This window comes from Leptodactylus fuscus, chromosome 8 (assembly GCF_031893055.1).
Source record: "Leptodactylus fuscus isolate aLepFus1 chromosome 8, aLepFus1.hap2, whole genome shotgun sequence".
Taxonomy (NCBI): domain Eukaryota; kingdom Metazoa; phylum Chordata; class Amphibia; order Anura; family Leptodactylidae; genus Leptodactylus; species Leptodactylus fuscus.
In genome coordinates, this window is record NC_134272.1 from 30,175,671 (window position 1) to 30,194,931 (window position 19,261).

Consider the following 19,261-nt stretch of genomic DNA (forward strand, 5'->3'; position numbering starts at 1 on the left):
TGCGGCGGCAGAAACCTCGAGAGTCGTCGGCCCATTTGAGCCAACTCGTGAGGGGGAAGCCGTGAGTCGTGGTAGGCGGATTTTGGCACGAGAGTGCCTTGGCTCTCCACGTCACTCTTGATGCCAAAATCCGCCTTTCCGCTCCCCATGTGAACTAGCCCTAAAATGACACTTCTTTTATTTCTGTCTGGTGAAAGAGACTTATGGAAACCCTAACTCAAACAGCGAGATAAGCGCCATTCATTTGACTAGGTGCATAGTGTGCACTTAGCCAAAGTTACTAAACAAAATGCACCAATTTAACATGATGTGTCATATGGATCTGACACTGCACACCCTTCCTTAGACCAGACCCCAGCCCTTCTCAATAAACAGAAAGTTATTCCTACAGGAATCTTGCAGAGTTTATAGATTGTAAGCCCTCGCGGGCAGGGCCCTCTACCCCACCGTGCCAGTCGGTCACTGTTAGTATTATATCTACCTGTATATTCTGTGTACTGTATGTAACCCCCAAATGTAAAGCACCATGGAATTTATGGTGCTATATAGATAAACAATAATGATAATAGTTTAGTATATAGTAAACAGAACAGAGGGGGAGGGGGGGGATCTGCTACAGGCAAAAGCCCTACAGTAAGCGACAGGTCTGATCTAAGATTTATGAAGAGGGATGAATTAATGATGATCTCTGAGGTGGAATATGAAGAAAAACGTATTTCTCACATTTCAAAGCCAGGGCCCCACGTGGTAGAAATGCTGTGGTTTGCAGCGTTTTAGTGAATCCTAGCCACACATCGCAGAAAATACTTGCAGCAGAAATGCTGCGATTTCCAAAACTGTTGTGTTTTTGGAAATTGCAACACATCAAATATACCTACAGAAATGGTGGCAATTTCCCTAGATGTACAATTGAAGCAGAAAGCCTGCAGAGGAAAACGTGTGGCCTTAGCGTCAAAGGGCCACCAGCCGATTTGTGAGGGTCTGACACGGGCACCAACTAGATGTTATAGCAGCCTCCGAGCGCCAGAAACTGCTGCTGTAGACAGGGAGTGCATGCAGTTTCCTTCTATTCAAGTAACAGAGCAGAGCTGTAGCCCCATCCACTGCACTTTGATGCTAAGACTATGGGTTTGCTGGAGTCATGATTGATCTTGATTTCATGCGATTTATTAAAGTTGAAGCTCCTTTTACTCAGGAATGGAGCCCTTCTCTGTGCAGGGACGTGTATGGGATATATAAGCTGGACCTTTGCCCTCGTGTCACTGCACAGTGGTTATTCCGAGGATATGCTCTTACTACTACTACAATAGGAGCAGATGGCAGCACTCTCCATCCACTGCAGCAGTCTGGTATCTGGAAACTGCTGGAACAGCTGACCTCTGCAGGGTTTGGGTGTCAGACCCCCACAAATGAGATACTGTGACGCCCTATCCTGTGGATAGATCATCAGTATGAAAAGACATTGGGGCAACACGGTGGCTCAGTGGTTAGAGCTACAGCCTTGCAGCGCTGGAGTCCTAAGTCCGAATCCCACCAGGAACAACATCTGCAAAGAGTTTGTATGTTCCCCCCGTGTTTGCGTGGATTTCCTCCCATTCTACAAAGACGTACTGATAGGAAACAATGTACATTGTGATCTCTATTATGGGGCTCACACTCTACATCTGAGGACCACAAAACCCCTTTCAAATCATTTTGGATCTATTTAGAATAGTATAAGAAATGCTGACTTACTGCTGAGTCCCCCGGGAGACTGGAGCCTCATATCCAGCAGCTGTGAGGGGAGATATCCAGACAGACCCTCTGACTTCTTTGTCCATGAGCTTGGTTCGCCACACTCAAATATATCCTGTTCTTCATGTGAAAACGCTGGAGACATAGGGGCCTGCAAACTTAGAAAGGAGAACTCCTGATCGAAATCTTCTTCTAGATTGTCCAATAACTGGTGCTTTGGTTCTAAATAGAAAACAGACAATAAACAGGGAGCCAAGACTCACAATTTCAGATTCTCCCAGCCAGCCAGCTAGCGCTGACCTAGACGCGTTACATAGCTATGGGGTGCGGTTGGGTGACACTAGGATAATCGTACTGAAGAGGTGCGGCTTAGAACCATGTATTGTACAGTATATTGTGCTATGAGCCGACATAATATCTAGCATTTATACCCATTCACTTTCTTTAAACCTACCCAAATGGATGGAAATATACAGATGTAGCACAGTTTAACTTGACTTTCTGTGGCGTGACCGCTTAACCCCCTGCGTGCCGTCTGCGTCCATTCATTCCTATGGGTGCGTGCTATTCGAAACGGCCATTTCGAATAGTACTTGCTCATCTCTAATCCTAACCACAGGCATCATTTATATGATCAGAATGTCCTAGTAGGGTATATGGCAATGGGTTTTCTAAAGTAGACAACCCCTTCAAAGCAGGTACGGAGGAGAATTTTGGAGTTCAATTACAGTCAGACTAAGGACTCCATCTCTGAATAACATGGAAATTTCTATGATTCTAGAAACATCACCTTTCTCTATAAACATGAGCAGTCAGAAGCAAATCACTGAACAAGACTCTGCATCCTTCATCTGAAGGAACCGGAAATGGCAAACACATAAAGATCAGTCAGTGTCCTGGATTCTACTTTTCACATTTATTACATTATCATTTATTGGCTCCATATTTACAGTCTAACTCTAAATTTACCGGCAACTCCCTTCCTAAACAATATGACCATAAAAGAGTAACTAATGTAAAAAAAATAAATTCCTCACCTCTCCCCTTTACACACTACAGAAACTGCTTGCTTGAAAATTTGCAGAGGCTGCTGCAATCCCAGGACCTTATTAACCCAGCTCCTCCTGCCCTATAAGACCCCTCCTAACCCAGCTCCTCCTGCCCTATAAGACCCCTCCTAACCCAGCTCCTCCTGCTCTATAAGACCCCTCCTAACCCAGCTCCTCCTGCCCTATAAGAGTCCTTCTAACCCAGCTCCTCCTGCCCTATAAGACCCCTCCTAACCCAGCTCCTCCTGCCCTATAAGACCCCTCCTAACCCAGCTCCTCCTGCCCTATAAGAGTCCTTCTAACCCAGCTCCTCCTGCCCTATAAGAGTCCTCCTAACCCAGCTCCTCCTGCCCTATAAGAGTCCTCCTAACCCAGCTCCTCCTGCTCTATAAGAGTCCTCCTAACCCAGCTCCTCCTGCCCTATAAGACCCCTCCTAACCCAGCTCCTCCTGCCCTATAAGACCCCTCCTAACCCAGCTCCTCCTGCTCTATAAGAGTCCTCCTAACCCAGCTCCTCCTGCTCTATAAGACCCCTCCTAACCCAGCTCCTCCTGCTCTATAAGAGTCCTCCTAACCCAGCTCCTCCTGCCCTATAAGACCCCTCCTAACCCAGCTCCTCCTGCCCTATAAGACCCCTCCTAACCCAGCTCCTCCTGCTCTATAAGACCCCTCCTAACCCAGCTCCTCCTGCTCTATAAGAGTCCTCCTAACCCAGCTCCTCCTGCCCTATAAGACCCCTCCTAACCCAGCTCCTCCTGCTCTATAAGACCCCTCCTAACCCAGCTCCTCCTGCCCTATAAGAGTCCTTCTAACCCAGCTCCTCCTGCCCTATAAGACCCCTCCTAACCCAGCTCCTCCTGCCCTATAAGACCCCTCCTAACCCAGCTCCTCCTGCCCTATAAGACCCCTCCTAACCCAGCTCCTCCTGCCCTATAAGACCCCTCCTAACCCAGCTCCTCCTGCCCTATAAGACCCCTCCTAACCCAGCTCCTCCTGCCCTATAAGACCCCTCCTAACCCAGCTCCTCCTGCTCTATAAGAGTCCTCCTAACCCAGCTCCTCCTGCCCTATAAGACCCCTCCTAACCCAGCTCCTCCTGCCCTATAAGACCCCTCCTAACCCAGCTCCTCCTGCCCTATAAGAGTCCTCCTAACCCAGCTCCTCCTGCCCTATAAGACCCCTCCTAACCCAGCTCCTCCTGCCCTATAAGACCCCTCCTAACCCAGCTCCTCCTGCCCTATAAGACCCCTCCTAACCCAGCTCCTCCTGCCCTATAAGACCCCTCCTAACCCAGCTCCTCCTGCCCTATAAGAGTCCTCCTAACCCAGCTCCTCCTGCCCTATAAGACCCCTCCTAACCCAGCTCCTCCTGCCCTATAAGAGTCCTCCTAACCCAGCTCCTCCTGCCCTATAAGACCCCTCCTAACCCAGCTCCTCCTGCCCTATAAGACCCCTCCTAACCCAGCTCCTCCTGCCCTATAAGACCCCTCCTAACCCAGCTCCTCCTGCCCTATAAGACCCCTCCTAACCCAGCTCCTCCTGCCCTATAAGACCCCTCCTAACCCAGCTCCTCCTGCCCTATAAGACCCCTCCTAACCCAGCTCCTCCTGCCCTATAAGACCCCTCCTAACCCAGCTCCTCCTGCCCTATAAGAGTCCTCCTAACCCAGCTCCTCCTGCCCTATAAGAGTCCTCCTAACCCAGCTCCTCCTGCCCTATAAGACCCCTCCTAACCCAGCTCCTCCTGCCCTATAAGACCCCTCCTAACCCAGCTCTATAAGAGTCCTCCTAACCCAGCTCCTCCTGCCCTATAAGAGTCCTCCTAACCCAGCTCCTCCTGCCCTATAAGAGTCCTTCTAACCCAGCTCCTCCTGCCCTATAAGAGTCCTCCTAACCCAGCTCCTCCTGCCCTATAAGAGTCCTCCTAACCCAGCTCCTCCTGCTCTATAAGAGTCCTCCTAACCCAGCTCCTCCTGCCCTATAAGACCCCTCCTAACCCAGCTCCTCCTGCCCTATAAGACCCCTCCTAACCCAGCTCCTCCTGCCCTATAAGACCCCTCCTAACCCAGCTCCTCCTGCCCTATAAGAGTCCTCCTAACCCAGCTCCTCCTGCCCTATAAGAGTCCTCCTAACCCAGCTCCTCCTGCCCTATAAGACCCCTCCTAACCCAGCTCCTCCTGCTCTATAAGAGTCCTCCTAACCCAGCTCCTCCTGCTCTATAAGAGTCCTCCTAACCCAGCTCCTCCTGCTCTATAAGACTCCTCCTAACCCAGCTCCTCCTGCCCTATAAGACTCCTCCTAACCCAGCTCCTCCTGCCCTATAAGAGTCCTCCTAACCCAGCTCCTCCTGCCCTATAAGAGTCCTCCTAACCCAGCTCCTCCTGCCCTATAAGAGTCCTCCTAACCCAGCTCCTCCTGCCCTATAAGACCCCTCCTAACCCAGCTCCTCCTGCCCTATAAGACCCCTCCTTACCCAGCTCCTCCTGCCCTATAAGACCCCTCCTAACCCAGCTCCTCCTGCTCTATAAGAGTCCTCCTAACCCAGCTCCTCCTGCTCTATAAGAGTCCTCCTAACCCAGCTCCTCCTGCCCTATAAGAGTCCTCCTAACCCAGCTCCTCCTGCCCTATAAGAGTCCTCCTAACCCAGCTCCTCCTGCCCTATAAGAGTCCTCCTAACCCAGCTCCTCCTGCTCTATAAGAGTCCTCCTAACCCAGCTCCTCCTGCTCTATAAGAGTCCTCCTAACCCAGCTCCTTGTGCCCTAAAAGAGTCCTCCTAACCCAGCTCCTCCTGCTCTATAAGACTCCTCCTAACCCAGCTCCTCCTGCCCTATAAGACCCCTCCTAACCCAGCTCCTCCTGCTCTATAAGAGTCCTCCTAACCCAGCTCCTCCTGCTCTATAAGAGTCCTCCTAACCCAGCTCCTCCTGCCCTATAAGAGTCCTCCTAACCCAGCTCCTCCTGCCCTATAAGAGTCCTCCTAACCCAGCTCCTCCTGCCCTATAAGAGTCCTCCTAACCCAGCTCCTCCTGCCCTATAAGACCCCTCCTAACCCAGCTCCTCCTGCTCTATAAGACCCCTCCTTACCCAGCTCCTCCTGCCCTATAAGACCCCTCCTTACCCAGCTCCTCCTGCCCTATAAGAGTCCTCCTAACCCAGCTCCTCCTGCTCTTTAAGAGTCCTCCTAACCCAGCTCCTCCTGCCCTATAAGAGTCCTCCTAACCCAGCTCCTCCTGCTCTATAAGAGTCCTCCTAACCCAGCTCCTCCTGCTCTATAAGAGTCCTCCTAACCCAGCTCCTTGTGCCCTAAAAGAGTTCGCCTTCCCCCCTATAAGACGCCTCCTGCCCCAGCTCCTCCTGCCCTATAAGAATACTTTCACACTACTGATCTGTCAGAGGATCAGAACATGTGACATTAAAGTGGAAGATTTTCTGGGATTGCAATGTTACAATAAATAGGAAGGTCTTTTCCATTGTCATTCTGTTTTTAGATAGAAAAAATGAGCCATATGTGTTTTTGTTCACTTTTGTAGCCAACGTGTGCACCAGTGGGAGTAAATCAGCAGCACCCCTCCCCCAAACCTACTTTTCTACCATGTATGGAATGGAGCTCTTCCCCTTGTAATCTTTACTTCTTCAATAAAATCTCCTCAGTCCAACTGATATCTAATGGGAGTCACCAGGAAACTCCATATCAATCAGGCCACAGTGCATTATGGGGCACATTATGGTGAGCCCCATCATACCTCCAGAAAGACCAACATGCGCACTATTTCCTTGAAAGAGAAGAGGGCTTTTTTTGGAAAGATTTCGGGCATGCCTGTTCAGACTGATTTATGAAAAACCGCTTTCTCCAGGAAATGGCGCACTGGACTATCTAAGGGTAAGTTCACATGGAGTCTTTAGCAGGTGGATTTTGACGCAGAATCCGCCTGCAAAAACACCTCCCATTCATTTCAATGGGAGTCACTTGCATACTACATGACCTATCTTCACGCCGATTCCAGATTCACCCCAAGGCTGAGGCCCCACGTTGTAGAAATGCAGTTTTTTTTTGCTGATTTAGTTGCGTTTTTTTGAGCCAAAGCCAGGAGTGGATTGAGCAGTAGGGGAAAGTGTAAGAACTTCCTATATATTTCCCATTCCTTTTGTAGCCATTCTTGGTTTTAGCAGCAAAATGCGGAGAAAAACAAACAAAAAAAGTGACTTTTACACAATGTGGGGCCGTAGCCTAAAGGTATGATGGTGCTTGGCATACTATAATATCGCTATGTCCCTTACAATACACTGGGGCTGGTTTGCTATTGAATTTCCTGGCCATAGATATAGTAATCTGCATCTCTCTTATGCCACAGACAATGCTGATTCATTGAATGAATTTCACAGCGAGAATGCAATTTTCTGTAATAAAAGCTGTGGCGAGAGCAGTATGGCCGGCAGTGACTGGCTCGGATTCCCATGTCTGCTATCGGTCTGGTGCTTCACTTAATAGAAGTAATAATGCTTGAATTAGTCGCAGGCACGTTGGAGGATAGGTTTAAGCGCTCGCTGTGAAAACACAGGGATTATTGGACAAAGAGGTGAATCTGGACGTCTCAGCAGAGTTAGTGAAATTCTTGCAATTTAGAAGTGAAAAACAACAAATGGTCTAGTAGAAATGATACCGTCTACGGCGGCTGGATATGGGGGCACATACACATCCTCAGGCAACACAAATGCACTCATAATGGGGACCCTTCTCTAGTTTCCCACAGCCTGACCCTGATAAAGATTGTGTATTTGAAAGGAATATTTCAGGTCCCTTTGCATGCAATGTGTTTTCAAAGCAGCGATGAATAAATCTATTTGCGATGATCTGATATTTTCAACATTACAGTTCTCATAGGATCAGAATCACTGTTATCTGAGCACAGCTCCCGCTAGGCTACAATGCCTACTGTGAGTGTCAGTAGGGCCAACTGATCTAGATCAATCATAACCACGTTTGATTATTGATCTGTTCCCGGTTGTACACTGGGAAATTGTAACAATCACTCGAGAAAACAATCTGCTGATCTGGCTACCTCTGGGCATAAGAGGCTATAGAGATAGCCGGAGCTAAAAGCAGCTCTGCTCCTATTCATGTGGTAAGTGCAGGGCTGCAGTACCCTGGTATCAGAGCCAGACAGTTTATGGGGCTGCACCTTGACTAGCAGCAGAGCTTCTTCAGGCTCCATCCATGTCTATAACTTCCAGAGGCAGCTGAATCAGCTGATCAGACCCTCACCAACCAGATACTGATGACCTTTCCTGTGGATCACGTGCGAATCACCTGTCCAACTGGATCCTAGACTACCTGACAAACCACCCTCAGTATGTGAGAACCCGGGACTGTGTGTCTGACACTGTGATCTATAGTACGGGGGCACCACAAGGTACAGTTCTTGCCCCATTTCTCTTCACACTGTACACTGCTGACTTTAGGCATAACTCATCCAGCTGTTACTTACAGAAGTACTCCGATGACTCTGCTATAGTCGGCCTTATCACTGATGGCGACGATAGGGAATACAGAGACTTAAACTGGGACTTTGTTGAATGGTGCCAGCAGAACCAGCTCAGGATTAATGCTGGGAAGACCAAGGAGATGGTGGTGGACTTTAGTAAACGGAGAGGTGCTCCGACCCCGGTGGAGATCCAAGGAACATGTATTGAGATAGTCAGGACCTATAAGTATCTGGGTGTGCTCCTCAATAATAAATTAGACTGGGCTGATCACCTGGAGGCGCTGCACAGAAAGGGTCACAGCAGGCTCTACCTGCTCAGGAGGCTGAGGGCCTTTGGAGTCCAGGGGCCACTTCTTAGGGCCTTCTTCAGCTCTGTGGTTGCTTCAGCCATCTTTTTGCTGGGGGAGCAGTATATCAACCAGGGACAGAAATAGACTTGACAGGCTGATCAGGAGGACCAGCTCTGTCCTGGGGAGCCCCCTGGACCCAGTACTGGTGGTGGGTGACAGAAGGATACTGTCCGTGGTGACCTCCATGCGGGAGAACAAATCCCACCCCATGTATGAGACCTTGATGGGACTTGGCAGCACTGTAAGTGAGCGTCGGCTTCACCCCAAGTGTGAGAAGGAGCTATCGCAAGTCCTTCCTTCCAACTGCGACCATGCTGTATAATCTACATCAGACCAAGCGAAGATCACTCCGCAGAGAGAACTAATGATTATGATGTCTTCCATCTTTCTCTTCCGTTCCTTAGCTGCTATGGACTCTTAGTATATTTCTCTTCTTAGCATATGTGTGTCTACTTCCGTAATATATTACTGTGTATTATCCTGTATCTGTATTACTATGCTGCTGTAAGGGTCAGTTCACATGACCGCGTCTCTCTCTGGTCAAAACCCGCCTGCCGCCTGTTTTGTATTTTTTCCAGAAAGTAAGCCAACTAATAGGTAGTATAACCTTAGACCAGAGAGTCGACGTGCAGATTGTAAGACAGCGTATAAATACACTTACCCTCCTGAGTATTATTCTTTTTGGGGTCCCCCAAGTCAAATAGGTTGCTATTCATATTATCTGTAGGAGCAGAATTATTAGAGGATAGTATGATAGCTATAAATATAGCACAACCTGTGTCTATATGTTATTCTATTCTCTAGGATTGTCTAATATTTAAGGCCATTATTTCAGCAATGAGAAGATTAATGAAATCACTCACCAGATATTGCTTCTGGGTTGTTCAGGGTTTCTCCTTGTAATGTAAGCAGCCTAGGCAGAAGATCATGGGGAAGAAAGAAAGAGGCATAAACTAAATTAAAATCTATCTACCTATCTATCTATCTATCTATCTATCTATCTATCTATCTATCTATCTATCTATCTATATGCCTGATAGGAGGTGTGGGTCCCTCCCATGGGGTGCCCAGCTCTTGTCGGCCAATTCAGCGTATTCTGTAAGTCCTTTAACTCCTACAGACTTCAATGGGAAAAAGGACCGACAACATCCACTTCGATAATGCAAGTAGGAGGTGAAAGCTCAATAGGTGAAGAACCGAGTGATGGGACCCACATCATCAGGTATGTGTAACAAATAATGACTAACTTATGTTTGCTCGGTTTCCTACAACTTAATATGGTCCATACTAGGAGCTTTCAATGTAGATGGAGCCCACATTATACTACCGCATAGCCTGAACTTGCAGTGCAATAACCCCTAATATTATTGCTGTTAGTATTAGTAGTTTCTTTCCTGCTTTCTTTTCCTTCTTTCCCCTTAACGGCAGACATCATGGGACACATGTATGGACACTTCATACTTATTATGAACGTATTGAACATCACACACAGTTTTCGGGCTGGGTGATACAAATAGTGCCCATTTAACATACTGCGACGGCCGTACTCACATGTGGTTATCCACCAGCTGTTCATCCCCACAACTATCCGTCTTCTCCACATTATCCTGCTCAAGGTTTTGTTTGGGAGCCTGTAACAAAATATTTTTTTTTAACATTCAAGGGGTCGTGCAGAATTAAAAAAAAAAAAAAAAAAAAAAAAAAGACATGGCTGCTTTCTTGCAAAGACAACACAAGCCTGCGACTAAAAAAAGAATTATTACTTCTATTAAGTGACGCAGCAGACCGATACCAGACATGTGAGTTTGGTATTGGTTTGTATCTGTGAGTTTGGTTTGGTATTGTAATTGTAAATAAGGCTCAGCTGCAATACCACACATAACCTGAATACAGGTGTGGCACTGTTTTTCCCTCTGGACACCCCCTTTGGCACAGCTGATCAATATTCATGACTGGACAGTGGATTGATGCTGTGTACATGTTTACCATTAAAATACTTACCTAATATAGCACAATGGGACTGATTTATCAAGATTAGTGTTTCCACACCAGTCAGGTTAATTCTTGGCCCGTAGTGGCATCAGCAGCCTTTGCCCAACTAGTCCATAGAGAAGGCTACTTATCTGCATGTGCCCAGCTGGTGCCATCTGCAGTGCTAAGATGACTTATATGGGGTGGTGAAGATAAGCCACTTTCAGAGGTGTGTTGCTGCTATTTTTTCCCCCCAAACATGTCAGGTAGTAGTAAATCCTTATTTTACCTCTTTAAAAAAATACTCGGATCAAATTTAAATACAAAGATAAAACTATTATAAACCTTTAGGTAAGATGGGGTATATGGAAGCATCTCTTGAAATTCTTCTTGTATCTCAGACATTAGTTGTGCCGTCTTCTTCCAAAAGTGCAATAGTGTTGTCTGTAAAACCAGAAAGCATTTATGTATTCAACTTGTCTAAAACTCACCAACATGGCCACATCAATGGATATATAGAAGTTATGGATTTTAAAACGTAATGACAAAAAAAAACAAAAAACAAAAAAAAAAAAAAACCAGAAAAAGGTACCGTGTCCTGAAGGCCAAAACTGGCCTTCAGGACACGGTACTTGGGATTAAATTTTTGTCCTTTTACAGGTATCAGTGATGTACCTGATATGAGGCAAGTGAATGTGACAGTAGATTGCACCGACTAGCTCCGAGAAGGTCTACTTTCTGGCATACGTCCATCTTTGTCTTGTCAAAGTGGCTCTTAGTATTTCTTACTTGAATTTGCACCTGGGGGAAAAAAAAAATTAAGACTATGAAGCGAGATTACATACTAGCAAATCATGTACAATCCTGTGTACAGCAATGTTACACATAGTGATGGCAGTCAATGGGTAAACTAAATCACATTTGTTCCATAAGACCCTTATACCCTATCCACAGTGTATCAACATTTCAGCATCGAAAGCTTGGCAGCAAATGGTAACTGATATCTACTAGAGATGAGCGAACACTAAAATGTTCGAGGTTCGAAATTCGAATCGAACAGCCGCTCACTGTTCGTGTGTTCGAACGGGTTTCGAACCCCATTATAGTCTATGGGGAACAGATACTCGTTAAGGGGGAAACCCAAATCCGTGTCTGGAGGGTCACCAAGTCCACTATGACACCCCAGGAAATGATGCCAACACCTCTGGAATGACACTGGGACAGCAGGGGAAGCATGTCTGGGGGCATCTAACACACCAAAGACCCTCTATTACCCCAACATCACAGCCTAACAACTACACACTTTACACACTCAATACCACCTCTCTGACAGTAGGAAAACACCTTGAAACATGTGTATTTGGCACTTGCAGTGAGGAGAGCTTGTCACCAGCAGTGAATTTGGCCCTTGTAGTAAGTTGAGGTTGGCACCAACATTTGTTTTGAAAATCAGGGTGGATTGAGCCTCTAACCAGCAGAGTTTGGGCAAATTCATGGTGGAGGGAGCCTCTAAAAACCCCAGTTTGGACCAATTCATGGTGGAGGGAGCCTCTAAAAACCCCAGTTTGGACCAATTCATGGTGGAGGGAGCCTCTAAACAGCCCAGTTTGGACCAATTCATGGTGGAGGGAGCCTCTAAAAACCCCAATTTGGACCAATTCATGGTGGAGGGAGCCTCTAACCAGCCCAGTTTGGACCAATTCATGGTGGAGGGAGCCTCTAACCAGCCCAGTTTGGGCAAATTCATGGTGGAGGGAGCCTCTAAAAACCCCAATTTGGACCAATTCATGGTGGAGGGAGCCTCTAAACAGCCCAGTTTGGGCAAATTCATGGTGGAGGGAGCCTCTAAAAACCCCAGTTTGGACCAATTCATGGTGGAGGGAGCCTCTAAAAACCCCAGTTTGGACCAATTCATGGTGGAGGGAGCCTCTAAAAAACCCAGTTTGGACCAATTCATGGTGGAGGGAGCCTCTAAAAACCCCAGTTTGGACCAATTCATGGTGGAGGGAGCCTCTAAACAGCCCAGTTTGGACCAATTCATGGTGGAGGGAGCCTCTAAAAACCCCAATTTGGACCAATTCATGGTGGAGGGAGCCTCTAACCAGCCCAGTTTGGACCAATTCATGGTGGAGGGAGCCTCTAACCAGCCCAGTTTGGGCAAATTCATGGTGGAGGGAGCCTCTAAAAACCCCACTTTGGACCAATTCATGGTGGAGGGAGCCTCTAAACAGCCCAGTTTGGGCAAATTCATGGTGGAGGGAGCCTCTAAAAACCCCAGTTTGGACCAATTCATGGTGGAGGGAGCCTCTAAAAACCCCAGTTTGGACCAATTCATGGTGGAGGGAGCCTCTAAAAAACCCAGTTTGGACCAATTCATGGTGGAGGGAGCCTCTAAACAGCCCAGTTTGGGCAAATTCATGGTGGAGGGAGCCTCTAAAAACCCCAGTTTGGACCAATTCATGGTGGAGGGAGCCTCTAAAAACCCCAGTTTGGACCAATTCATGGTGGAGGGAGCCTCTAAAAACCCCAGTTTGGACCAATTCATGGTGGAGGGAGCCTCTAAAAACCCCAGTTTGGACCAATTCATGGTGGAGGGAGCCTCTAAAAACCCCAGTTTGGACCAATTCATGGTGGAGGGAGCCTCTAAACAGCCCAGTTTGGACCAATTCATGGTGGAGGGAGCCTCTAAAAACCCCAATTTGGACCAATTCATGGTGGAGGGAGCCTCTAACCAGCCCAGTTTGGACCAATTCATGGTGGAGGGAGCCTCTAACCAGCCCAGTTTGGGCAAATTCATGGTGGAGGGAGCCTCTAAAAACCCCAATTTGGACCAATTCATGGTGGAGGGAGCCTCTAAACAGCCCAGTTTGGGCAAATTCATGGTGGAGGGAGCCTCTAAAAACCCCAGTTTGGACCAATTCATGGTGGAGGGAGCCTCTAAAAACCCCAGTTTGGACCAATTCATGGTGGAGGGAGCCTCTAAAAAACCCAGTTTGGACCAATTCATGGTGGAGGGAGCCTCTAAAAACCCCAGTTTGGACCAATTCATGGTGGAGGGAGCCTCTAAACAGCCCAGTTTGGACCAATTCATGGTGGAGGGAGCCTCTAAAAACCCCAATTTGGACCAATTCATGGTGGAGGGAGCCTCTAACCAGCCCAGTTTGGACCAATTCATGGTGGAGGGAGCCTCTAACCAGCCCAGTTTGGGCAAATTCATGGTGGAGGGAGCCTCTAAAAACCCCACTTTGGACCAATTCATGGTGGAGGGAGCCTCTAAACAGCCCAGTTTGGGCAAATTCATGGTGGAGGGAGCCTCTAAAAACCCCAGTTTGGACCAATTCATGGTGGAGGGAGCCTCTAAAAACCCCAGTTTGGACCAATTCATGGTGGAGGGAGCCTCTAAAAAACCCAGTTTGGACCAATTCATGGTGGAGGGAGCCTCTAAACAGCCCAGTTTGGGCAAATTCATGGTAGAGGGAGCCTCTAAAAACCCCAGTTTGGACCAATTCATGGTGGAGGGAGCCTCTAAAAACCCCAGTTTGGACCAATTCATGGTGGAGGGAGCCTCTAAAAACCCCAGTTTGGACCAATTCATGGTGGAGGGAGCCTCTAAAAACCCCAGTTTGGACCAATTCATGGTGGAGGGAGCCTCTAAAAACCCCAGTTTGGACCAATTCATGGTGGAGGGAGCCTCTAAACAGCCCAGTTTGGACCAATTCATGGTGGAGGGAGCCTCTAAAAACCCCAATTTGGACCAATTCATGGTGGAGGGAGCCTCTAACCAGCCCAGTTTGGACCAATTCATGGTGGAGGGAGCCTCTAACCAGCCCAGTTTGGGCAAATTCATGGTGGAGGGAGCCTCTAAAAACCCCAATTTGGACCAATTCATGGTGGAGGGAGCCTCTAAACAGCCCAGTTTGGGCAAATTCATGGTGGAGGGAGCCTCTAAAAACCCCAGTTTGGACCAATTCATGGTGGAGGGAGCCTCTAAAAACCCCAGTTTGGACCAATTCATGGTGGAGGGAGCCTCTAAAAAACCCAGTTTGGACCAATTCATGGTGGAGGGAGCCTCTAAAAACCCCAGTTTGGACCAATTCATGGTGGAGGGAGCCTCTAAACAGCCCAGTTTGGACCAATTCATGGTGGAGGGAGCCTCTAAAAACCCCAATTTGGACCAATTCATGGTGGAGGGAGCCTCTAACCAGCCCAGTTTGGACCAATTCATGGTGGAGGGAGCCTCTAACCAGCCCAGTTTGGGCAAATTCATGGTGGAGGGAGCCTCTAAAAACCCCACTTTGGACCAATTCATGGTGGAGGGAGCCTCTAAACAGCCCAGTTTGGGCAAATTCATGGTGGAGGGAGCCTCTAAAAACCCCAGTTTGGACCAATTCATGGTGGAGGGAGCCTCTAAAAACCCCAGTTTGGACCAATTCATGGTGGAGGGAGCCTCTAAAAAACCCAGTTTGGACCAATTCATGGTGGAGGGAGCCTCTAAAAACCCCAGTTTGGACCAATTCATGGTGGAGGGAGCCTCTAAAAACCCCAGTTTGGACCAATTCATGGTGGAGGGAGCCTCTAACCAGCCCAGTTTGGACCAATTCATGGTGGAGGGAGCCTCTAAACAGCCCAGTTTGGGCAAATTCATGGTGGAGGGAGCCTCTAACCAGCCCAGTTTGGACCAATTCATGGTGGAGGGAGCCTCTAAAACAACCAGTTTGGACCAATTCATGGTGGAGGGAGCCTCTAAAAACCCCAGTTTGGACCAATTCATGGTGGAGGGAGCCTCTAAAAAACCCAGTTTGGACCAATTCATGGTGGAGGGAGCCTCTAAACAGCCCAGTTTGGACCAATTCATGGTGGAGGGAGCCTCTAAACAGCCCAGTTTGGGCAAATTCATGGTGGAGGGAGCCTCTAACCAGCCCAGTTTGGGCAAATTCATGGTGGAGGGAGCCTCTAAAAACCCCCATTTGGACCAATTCATGGTGGAGGGAGCCTCTAAACAGCCCAGTTTGGGCAAATTCATGGTGGAGGGAGCCTCTAACCAGCCCAGTTTGGACCAATTCATGGTGGAGGGAGCCTCTAAAAACCCCAGTTTGGACCAATTCATGGTGGAGGGAGCCTCTAAAAACCCCAGTTTGGACCAAATCATGGTGGAGGGAGCCTCTAAAAACCCCAGTTTGGACCAATTCATGGTGGAGGGAGCCTCTAAAAACCCCAGTTTGGACCAATTCATGGTGGAGGGAGCCTCTAAAAACCCCAGTTTGGACCAATTCATGGTGGAGGGAGCCTCTAAAAAACCCAGTTTGGACCAATTCATGGTGGAGGGAGCCTCTAACCAGCCCAGTTTGGACCAATTCATGGTGGAGGGAGCCTCTAAAAACCCCAGTTTGGACCAATTCATGGTGGAGGGAGCCTCTAAACAGCCCAGTTTGGACCAATTCATGGTGGAGGGAGCCTCTAAAAACCCCAATTTGGACCAATTCATGGTGGAGGGAGCCTCTAACCAGCCCAGTTTGGACCAATTCATGGTGGAGGGAGCCTCTAACCAGCCCAGTTTGGGCAAATTCATGGTGGAGGGAGCCTCTAAAAACCCCAATTTGGACCAATTCATGGTGGAGGGAGCCTCTAAACAGCCCAGTTTTGGCAAATTCATGGTGGAGGGAGCCTCTAAAAACCCCAGTTTGGACCAATTCATGGTGGAGGGAGCCTCTAAAAAACCCAGTTTGGACCAATTCATGGTGGAGGGAGCCTCTAACCAGCCCAGTTTGGACCAATTCATGGTGGAGGGAGCCTCTAAAAACCCCAGTTTGGACCAATTCATGGTGGAGGGAGCCTCTAAACAGCCCAGTTTGGACCAATTCATGGTGGAGGGAGCCTCTAAAAACCCCAATTTGGACCAATTCATGGTGGAGGGAGCCTCTAACCAGCCCAGTTTGGACCAATTCATGGTGGAGGGAGCCTCTAACCAGCCCAGTTTGGGCAAATTCATGGTGGAGGGAGCCTCTAACCAGCCCATTTTGGGATAAATATAACAGTCCATGGAGTCTCATCTTCCTCTTGTTTGGTGACAGCTGGACACGTATTGGGCAGCGATCTCCACAGTGGCCTCTTCTTCTCCCAGTAGGATGTAGAGTTTCCTCTTCTCGTCTGCAGATATGAAGTCTGGGATGTGGGCAGAGAGTCTTTGGTAGTAGACGGCCCTCATAGCTGAGTATTTGGTGCAGTGTAGCAGGAAGTGGGTCTCGTCTTCTAGGGCCCCCTGGTCACAGTGCTGGCACAGTCTCTTCTCCCGTGGCTTGTACGTCTGTCTGTATCGCCCCGTCTCTATCTCTAGGTTGTGGGCGCTCAGTCTGTATCGGCTCAGGGTCTGTCTGTGCTTGGGATGGCGTATTCTCTCCAGGTAGGTGGCCATGGTGTAGTCCCTTTGTAGGGATTGGTACACGGTGAGTTTCTTGGAGTTATTTATTTCGTTTCTCCATTCTTCAATGTACCGCTCTCTGTTTGCCTCTGCTAGTATTAGCAGAATTGTGCAACGCTTATGGTGGATGAGTATGAGGATGCGGAGGAACTGGAGAGGTTGAGTACAGACATGGAGTTTCATGTTGGGGTGCTTTACACAGGTGGGCACAAAAATGAAGGCTCTATCCAGTGGTGGTTCATTTTTATCAAAGTGAGCCGGTCGGCACTCTCAGCTGACAGACGGGTGCGCTTGTCAGTGATGATGCCACCGGCTGCACTGAACACCCTCTCAGATAGGACGCTGGCGGCAGGACAGGACAGCACCTCCAAGGCATATAGGGCAAGTTCAAGCCACAGGTCCAACTTCGACACCCAATACGTGTAGGGCGCAGAGGGGTCGGAGAGGACAGGGCTGTGGTCGGAAAGGTATTCCCGCAACATGCGCCTATACTTCTCACGCCTGGTGACACTAGGACCCTCTGTGGCGGCACTTTGGCGAGGGGGTGCCATCAAGGTGTCCCAGACCTTAGACAGTGTGCCCCTCGTTTGTGTGGACCGGTGAGAACTTGGTCGCCTACTGGAGGAACTGTCCTCCCTGCCGCCAACGTCACATGCTGGAAACATCTCCATCATATTCTGCACCAATTGCCTGTGGCAAGCATTGATGCGATTGGCCCTCCCCTCTACCGGAATAAAAGACGAGATGTTGTTTTTATACCGGGGGTCAAGGATAGCAAAGATCCAGTACTGGTTGTCCTCCATGATTTTGACAATACGCTTGTCGGTTGTAAAGCACCCCAACATGAACTCAGCCATGTCTGCCACAGTGTTAGTTGGCATGACTCCTCTGGCCCCACCGGAAAGTTCAATCTCCATTTCCTCCTCATCCTCCATGTCTACCCATCCGCGCTGCAACAATGGGACGATTCGAAGTTGCCCGGAAGCCTCCTGTATCACCATCACATCATCGGACAACTCTTCTTCCTCCTCCTCCTCCTCCTCCTCCATTAAACGTGATGAAGCGGACAGATGTGTGGACCTACTCTCCAGCTGTGACGGATCGGATGCTATCCCTGACTCCTCTGTGTGATCTGAGTTATCCCTGATGTCAATCAGGGATTCTCTCAGAACACACAAGAGCGGGATTGTAAGGCTCACCATCGCATCCTCAGAGCTCACCCTCCTTGTGGACTCCTCAAACACCCGTAGGATGTCACAAAGGTCTCTCATCCATGGCCACTCATGGATGAGAAACTGAGGCAGCTGACTTTGTGGCACCCTAGGGTTTTGTAGCTGGTATTCCATCAAAGGTCTCTGCTGCTCAACCACTCTATTCAACATCTGAAACGTTGAGTTCCAGCGTGTGGGGACGTCGCACAAAAGCCGGTGTTGTGGCACATGCAGGCGTTGCTGGAGAGATTTTAAGCTAGCAGCGGCTACTGTCGACTTGCGAAAGTGGGCGCACATGCGCCGCACTTTCACCAGTAGCTCTGGAACATTGGGGTAGCTCTTTAGGAAACGTTGCACCACTAGGTTGAAGACGTGGGCCAGGCATGGAACATGTTGGAGTCCGGCAAGCTCCAGAGCTGCTACCAGGTTCCGGCCGTTATCACAAACGACCATGCCTGGGCCCAGGTGCAGCGGCTCAAACCATATTGCCGTCTCATCGAGGAGGGCATCCCTCACCTCGGAGGCAGTGTGCTGTCTGTCCCCCAAGCTGATCAGCTTCAGCACAGCCTGCTGACGTCTACCAACGCCAGTGCTGCAACGTTTCCAACTCGTAGCTGGGGTCAATCTAACAGCGGAGGAGGAGGCGGTGGCGGAGGAGGAGGCGGTGGCGGGGGAGGAGGCGGTAGAGGAGGAGGAGGAGGGGGGTGTTCTTCTCGTGTCCCTGCCAGGAATGTTAGGCGGGGAGACGAGGTACACCGGGCCAGTTTGGGAAGCAGTCCCAGCCTCAACTACATTCACCCAGTGTGCCGTCAGTGAAATGTAGCGTCCCTGTCCGCATGCACTTGTCCACGCGTCGGTGGTCAAGTGGACCTTTGTGCAAAGCGCGGAACTAAGGGCCCGCCTGATGTTGAGTGACACGTGCTGGTGCAAGGCGGGGACGGCACACCGGGAGAAGTAGTGACGGCTAGGGACGGCATAGCGAGGTGCCGCAGTTGCCATCAGGTCCAGGAAGGCGGGAGTTTCAACAAGCCGGAACGCCAACATCTC

At 49.0% G+C, this 19,261-nt stretch overlaps 1 protein-coding gene across 2 annotated transcripts in view; it reads right to left on the bottom strand.

Annotated features, from left to right (window-relative positions):
- Window positions 1-19,261, bottom strand: part of ICA1L (islet cell autoantigen 1 like) — a 37,739-nt gene that overhangs the window by 1,449 nt on the left and 17,029 nt on the right. For both annotated transcript variants that reach the window (XM_075285565.1, XM_075285566.1), the window contains exons 6-11: window positions 11,261-11,386; window positions 10,931-11,029; window positions 10,166-10,245; window positions 9,478-9,527; window positions 9,276-9,335; window positions 1,735-1,956 (exon numbers count right to left, since the gene is read on the bottom strand). In XM_075285565.1, the coding sequence (XP_075141666.1) occupies window positions 1,735-1,956; window positions 9,276-9,335; window positions 9,478-9,527; window positions 10,166-10,245; window positions 10,931-11,029; window positions 11,261-11,386 (637 nt within the window). The remainder of the gene's footprint in view (window positions 1-1,734; window positions 1,957-9,275; window positions 9,336-9,477; window positions 9,528-10,165; window positions 10,246-10,930; window positions 11,030-11,260; window positions 11,387-19,261) is intronic.